This window comes from Petromyzon marinus, chromosome 63, assembly GCF_048934315.1.
Source record: "Petromyzon marinus isolate PM22_M1 ecotype Great Lakes invasive population chromosome 63, UKy_Petmar_22M1.pri1.0, whole genome shotgun sequence".
NCBI classification, from domain to species: domain Eukaryota; kingdom Metazoa; phylum Chordata; class Hyperoartia; order Petromyzontiformes; family Petromyzontidae; genus Petromyzon; species Petromyzon marinus.
Window position 1 is genome coordinate 554,410 of NC_133729.1, and position 7,583 is coordinate 561,992.

The 7,583-nt window shown below is 50.7% G+C and overlaps 1 protein-coding gene across 4 annotated transcripts in view; it reads right to left on the bottom strand.

Annotated features, from left to right (window-relative positions):
- The window catches only part of TANGO6 (transport and golgi organization 6 homolog), a 235,203-nt gene extending 228,110 nt beyond the window's left edge, over window positions 1-7,093 (bottom strand). For 2 of the 4 annotated variants that reach the window (XM_076053822.1, XM_076053821.1), the window contains exons 1-3: window positions 6,837-7,093; window positions 2,762-2,909; window positions 1,379-1,689 (exon numbers count right to left, since the gene is read on the bottom strand). In XM_076053822.1, coding sequence (XP_075909937.1) covers window positions 1,379-1,689; window positions 2,762-2,909; window positions 6,837-6,888 — 511 coding nt within the window. In that variant the 5' untranslated portion in view covers window positions 6,889-7,093. The remainder of the gene's footprint in view (window positions 1-1,378; window positions 1,690-2,761; window positions 2,910-6,836) is intronic. The other 2 variants (XM_076053823.1, XM_076053824.1) reach the window with 1 other exon arrangement.
- Window positions 7,094-7,583: the final 490 nt, after the last annotated feature.

The following is a 7,583-nucleotide window of genomic DNA, read 5'->3' on the forward strand; positions in this document are numbered from 1 at the left end:
ATATATATTTTATTATTTTGTTGTTTCCCTTCAACGTGACTTTACCGAAAAAACTAAGAATATGAATTACTGCAGTCACGAAAGCTTTAAATCAAAATTTAATTCGTTACTAGTTCAGCACAGCGGCATGTTGGAAAGTAAACCCACGACAACATTTACAATTCGAGCAGCTGTGACGCTTTGCCGGTGATTACAACTGGCATCATCGGGCGACAGCCAAAGTTGTGGCGAAATCCTCCTCCTGTTTCGATCTTGAATTCTTTCATTGTACAGAGCCAAATCACACGAGCCAACGTCTCGCGAGCGCCGGGCGGCAAGGAAGTGGGGACGCTAAATGACATCAGAGGGTGGCACAACAGCGCGTGGAGAGAGAGAGAGCTAGAGAGAGAAGGGGGCATTTGTAGGTCCACTCGAAATGTGTCCGCTGCACGCGACGTCGCGACGTCGACTGTGGGCACGGCTGTGGCGGGCGGAGGAGGGCGCTGCCGAGCGATTAAAAGGCTCCCCCCGGGTAGCTGGTCGCAGAAAGAGAAAGAAGGAAAGAAAGAAAATAAAAAAGATAAAGAAATAAAGGAAGAAAATGAATTAAAAAAGAATGAAAAAATAATAATAAATAAAAATAAAGTTACGTAGAAAGAAAATAAATTAAATAATAGAGTACGACGTTTCGATTGCGACACAAGCAACCGTCATCAGGTAGAATTAAATTTGAGAGAGAGACAAAACACAGACACGGAGGCACACAGACAGATACACAACATAGGCACAGATAGAGACACACAACATTGACACACAGATAGAGACACACAACATAGACACACAGAGACCCAATGCCTCTGTGTCGAGGCCTTAAATAGAGGGGGGAGTTGGGCAGAGAGAGGTGGGGTCTGCTGGCGCAGCTGCTAGAGGAGAGAAATTAGCATGTCAATGAATCCACGCCGAAGCGACCGAGGGAAAGAAGATCGAATGGCCCTATGAGAGCCTGGTAAATTTTAGAGAGAGAAATCGTTTGAGAAAACAAAATTTAGCAAATCTTTTGGAAATGTAATGTAATGCAAGACAGAGAGTCGGCTAACACACAGTTAACGCATAGCCTAGTTGATTACGATCTCCAAAGATTGCTAAAATTAGAAGTTAAGTGTGAAACTTGACAAACAGAGGCACACAGAAAGATGTGTGGAAATCCACCCCGAAGCGGCCGGGGGAGAGAACGAGCGAATGGACCTATGAGAGCCTGGTAAATTTTAGAGAGAGAGAAATTGGCCGTTTTTGAAACCAAACAGAGACACACAGAGAGAGAGAGAGAACACACACACACACACGTACCAATCGCGCGGGCTCGCTGACGCGAAAACGAACAGGGGCTTCCCCGACTCACCGGGCAAGAGGTGCGGGCACACGGTGAGCGTGACGGCGAACTGCAGCGCAGCCTGCACGGTGCGCGTCTGCCCTACGCCGAGCGCGTCGGCGGGCAGCGGCGGCGGAGGGGCGGCCTCGCCCGTCCGGACCCTCGCCGCGGGGGGCGGGGGCGGCCCGCGTCGCGCCTCCGCGGCCGCCCGAGCCTCCGCCATGGCGGCCTTGAGCGCGAGCAGCAACAGGAGGCACTCGGAGCCGAACCGGAACGCGGCGTCGCCCTCCCTGGCCCCGCCGGCGCCGTCCATCGCCGGGCCCAGTAGTGGCTTGAGGGCGCTGCACGCGTGGCATCGTCGTCGTCGTCGTCGTCGTCGTCGTCATCGTCGTCGTCATCGTCGTCATCGTCGTCAGCCATGGCCTATCCACTGCTGGACGAAGGCCACCCCCTCTCGCCCATCACGGTTGCTCGTGGTCACGTGACGCGACGGTCCGTACAGCTGCATACAATCTGACCTACTCATTCTAACGTTGGGTTGATGGGTAACCACCTCTGGAGGCTGTGGAGGTGACATGAGCATCTACCAATACCATACATGCAACGTATGACCATGTTCGTGTTGAATCATGATCTGTCCCACTGCCAGATGAAAGCCTCCCAAAGCCTTCGTGATCCTGTGATGCAGAAATCCATCCAACAAGTGGGCCGATCTCATTGCTCCAGCTCTGCGGCATGCAGATTATTGGGCACGCTCGCTCCTTCAGCTGCGACTCCTCCGTTAAGTTTGGGACACCAGCCATCACCCCTTCAAGTAACGTTTCCTGCCTGAGCCCAATTACAAAACGGTAACGACTAGTCAACCGAAGGTTCAGTTCCTAAAACTAGAACTAAACAATATATATTTTTTATATTTTGCCAGGTAAGACCCGCTGAGCTATTTAGCTCTTTTTCAGAAGCGACCTGACGACAAATGATAGCTCAACAAAAAAAAGAGTGGCATATCACCTGGAAATTTACAGCGGCCAAATACCCGAAGCTCATTGCCGATTCTAAATGTGGAGGGAAAAACCAGAGGACATTGACAGAAATCCACACGACCACGGGGGGAACATGCAAACTCCAAATATACAACAGGCGTCGGGGTCGGAATTGAACACACGACCTGCTGCATACCAGGCGAGGGAGTTAACATCTCGCCACCGTGGTGCCCCTCACGAAAACCACCGGCACGTTGCGCCGAATCGTCGGGATGTCGTGCCGGAGCAACGCGCGGTGGCGCAAACCAAAAAACCCGTGGCAGCGCAACCGCGAAAAACCTAAAACGCGCGGCAGAACGTCCGTTCGTTTGCTTGTTTTGCTTTTAACGAGTACGGGCGAGAGCCTCCTCTCTCCCGAGCGCGACGCGGGCACCTCGTGTTCGCGCAGACGCCTCCTCGGAGTCGCCGCAGGGCCTGCCCGGCCGCGTCCGGCTGCTGCAGCAGACATCCCAGAGCGTCGAGGTTGCTCCTGAAAGACGCCAGCAGCGCTTCCCTGGGCTGCAGCGTCCCGCCAGCTTGCTCTGCCGACGATCGCAAACGCGGCGCTTGAGTCGGCGAGCCGTCAACGCCATCGCACGGCGTCGTCGCCGCGGTCAACATGCTCCACCGCCGTCGCTTTCGGAGTGCTGGCTTGGTGCAATCCGTCTGGCCTCGTTGTATTGTCTTGTACAGGGACTCCTCAACGTACGAACATTCGACTTAGGAACTTTCAGAGATACGAACAAACCTGTCCCGTAGGTCCAGCGGCCTGCTCGGACCGAGAGTCGTAAGTTCAACCGCCACGCAATAGATGGCGGTGGTGGCATCTACATTTGCAGAACGTGAAGAACTAGTGGCATCTACATCTGCAGAAGATGACGAACCAGTGGCATCTACATCTGCAGAACGTGAAGAACCAGTGGCATCTACATCTGTAGAAGATGACGAACCAGTGGCATCTACATCTGCAGAACGTGAAGAACCAGTGGCATCTACAGAAAGTGAAGAACCAGTGGCATCTACAGAACATGAAGAACCAGTGGCATCTACAGAACGTGAAGAACCAGTGGCATCTACAGAACGTGAAGAACCAGTGGCATCTACATCTGCAGAAGATGAAGAACCAGTGGCATCTACAGAACGTGAAGAACCAGTGGCATCTACAGAACGTGAAGAAAGTGGCATCTACATCTGCAGAACGTAACCAGTGGGATCTACATCTACAGGAGATTTTACAACTTTTAACGCCATTCCCCCCGTGTTTAGTGTACACGCCGTACAACACGTTTGGAATCGGCAGGAGAAAAGTTGGACTTACGAACAAATCGAATTACGAACAGAACCACTGGAACCTGACTCGTTCCTAAGTAGAGGAGTCCCGGTATAGAACTCTTTAATTTTCATAAGCCCAGCACTTTGTGATCGTTCAATTAAAGGCGCTACCACAAGAGATGACATTAATAAACTGCTAAACAATTAAGTTCGATGCCCCCTGCGTATATGTCTCTCCACGTCTGGCAATTCACCAGAATGAGTTGCGTGCAAACCCGACTCTGCTGATGAAACCAATGCACGTCGAAGCCGGTCCAGAGTTTTTCCTCGTTCTGATGATCAATGGTTGATGAAATTCTTTGCTCACAGAGGGTCAAGAATACGAGTATTTACTCCGAGATATTGTTTGCTAATCAATTTGTATCAGATAGGGGGGCATCAATGCAGCCTACTAAAGACGGGTCGCTGCATCGCGCGGCGATTTCAGATGCTGCTGCTTCTGCGGCCGTCTGGAACGCACTCCCTTTCGATATGATGCACTTATAAATCATCATGTAGGTTGAAACTCATTTCTTTAGAACTGCTTTTTGTGTTAATTTTGTTGTCCTTCCCCCCGCACCTGCGATTAGCGCGGTTGGCTACGTCCGGTGCGAAAGAAGTTCAACATACATACACAGAATCACATAGAGACCTAGACTCACACAGAGACACATAGACTCACACAGAGACACATAGACTCACACAGAGACCCATAGACTCACACAGAGACCCATAGACTCACACAGAGACCCAGACTCACATACATACACAGAATCACAGAGACCTAGACTCACACAGAGACAAACAGACTCACACAAGACCCATAGACTCACACAGAGACACATAGACTCACAGAGACACAGAGACTCACACAGAGACACATAGACTCACACAGAGACCCATAGACTCACACAGAGACCCACAGACTCACACAGAGACCCAGACTCACATACATACACAGAATCACAGAGACCTAGACTCACACAGAGACAAACAGACTCACACAGAGACCCATAGACTCACAGAGAGACACATAGACTCACAGAGACACAGAGACTCACACAGAGACCCATAGACTCACACAGAGACACAGACTCACACATAGACACATAGACTCACATAGAGACCCATAGACTCACACAGAGACCTAGACTCACACAGAGACACATAGACTCACACAGAGACCCATAGACTCACACAGAGACACATTGACTCACACAGAGACCCATAGACTCACACAGAGACACAAAGACTCACACAGAGACACAGACTCACACAGAGACCCATAGACTCACACAGAGACACAGACTCACACATAGACACACAGACTCACATAGAGACCCAGACTCACATAGAGACCCAGACTCACACAGAGACAAACAGACTCACACAGAGACCCAGAAACTCACACAGAGACCCAGAGACTCACACAGAGACCCATAGACTCACACAGAGACCCATAGACTCACACAGAGACAAACAGACTCACAGAGACCCACAGACTCACACAGAGACCCATAGACTATCACAGAAACCATAGACTAACACAGAGACCCATAGACTCACACAGAGACACACAGACTCGCATAGAGACACAGACTCACACAGAGACACACAGACTCACACAGAGACCCATAGACTCACACAGAGACCCATACTCACACAGAGACCCATAGACTCACACAGAGACCCAGACTCACATACACAGACTCACATAGGGACCCAGACTCACACAGAGATCATAGACTCACACAGAGACACATAGACTCACACAGAGACCCATAGACTCACACAGAGACACACACTCACATAGAGACCCAGACTCACATACATACACATACTCACATAGGGACCCAGACTCACACAGAGACCATAGACTCACACAGAGACACATAGACTCACACAGAGACTCGCAGAGACCCACACTCACAGAGAGAACCATAGACTCACACATAGACACATAGACTCGCACAGAGACCCATAGACTCACACAGCGACCCACACTCACAGAGAGACCCATAGACTCACACAGAGACCCACAGACTCACACAGAGACACAGAGACTCACACAGAGACCCATAGACTCACACAGAGACCCATAGACTCACATAGACTCACACAGAGACCCACAGACTCACACAGAGACACATAGACTAAAAAAACTCACACAGAGACCCACAGACTCACACAGAGACACACAGACTCACACAGAGACCCATAGACTCACACAGAGACCCATAGACTCACACAGACTCACACAGAGACCCATAGTTTGTTGTCCTTCCCCCGCGCACCTCCGATGAGCGCGGTTGGCTACGTCCGGTGCTAAAGAAGTGCAACGTCTGAACAGTACAATACTTGCAAATCACGTCGTCACAGCACTGTGTATAGTTATGCAACGAGGCAATGACTTCAAAGGCCGAATCAAAATACTCAACACGTTAGTCAAAAACTCCCGTGTGTTTTGGTGGCCTTAAAAGGAAAACATCTTTCATTGGCGACGTTTCGGGTAATAACCCACCCCCTATATCTTCATAGCAACATACACGTGCTGTATACTTTCCCTATACAGACCACATTGTTGTTGACGAGTGTGCTCAACGTATTTATCTGTGCATCACCACCATCGCCAGAGTAATTAAACGCGTAAAGAGCCTTCGCACCTTTAAAGAATCTTAATTTTTTATTTAAAAAAATGCGCCGTTATTAATTATAACGCCGACACGGGGGATCGAACCCGTGGGCGCGAACTCGGCAGCAGCAGCAGCGGGCAGGCGGAGGGCGGCTGGGAGGTCACCCGCGGCCTCACGCGACACCGCTGAGGTCAGACTCTTTGGGGTCATTCGGTCAAGTCACGCAGATAAGTTGAAAGAAAATAACAAACAAAAAAACAACAAAAACTACGTTTCGATCACAACACATCGTCATCATCCTCCTGATGACGATCGCTTGTGTTGTGATCGAAACGTCGTAGTGTTTAATAATGTTTTTATTCTATTTCAACCTATCTACGTGACTTTACCGAAAGACCCAAATAATTAGAATTCCTCAAGTCACGAAAGCTTTAAGGCAACATTTAACCGCTAGGCCACTGAAGAAACCGGGCCACCTCGCTCGCCTCACCAAACCAACTCTATGATAAACAACACTGCACTCACCGGCGGGCTTGATTAACGCGTTCAATGCGTTTGTAACAATAGCCAGAGCCATTATATGTCTGCTGCTGTTGTTGTTGTGGTGTTATTGTTGTCAAATGTATATTTGATTCATCTGATCCTGCTTCAAGTCCGATGGTCGATCGGTTTTCCCGACCAACGTGGTGAGTCGGAGTGGCTTCGTGACGTCATGCACCGCCGGTCTCTCGTGACGTCATTGTTGCGCAGACGACGCATCGCGTGCGGAATGACGTCGGCCCCCGCGGCACTGAGTTGCGCCGGGGCGGGAGTTTCGCTGCGATGACGTCTCGTCATCCAGCCGACTTGCGTGATGACGTCACGTCACCAGCAAGCATCGTGATGGGAAACTCTCGCGGTCGGTGACGTCATGGCGCCAGCGACCCTCGTTGTGAGAACTCGGGTGATGACGTGTTATCCCCAACCAGCCGAGTGACGCGCACTCCGGGGAAAACGTCACATCAACTATCCAGCCAAACTTGTGGAAACTCGTGTGATGACGCCACCTTACCATCAAGGGTCGGGATCGGAACTCGCGCGATCGACGACATCATGTCACCCACTCAGTCCCTCGGTGGGAACTCGGATGGTGACGTAATGTCCCCGATCTAGCCCAATGGCGCGAAACTCGGGCGACGACCTGACGTCAACACCCAAGTGGAGTGGCGCGAACCCCAGGCGATGACGTCGTGTTACCGCCATTTCGAACGGGGAGTTCGGTCGATGACGCCA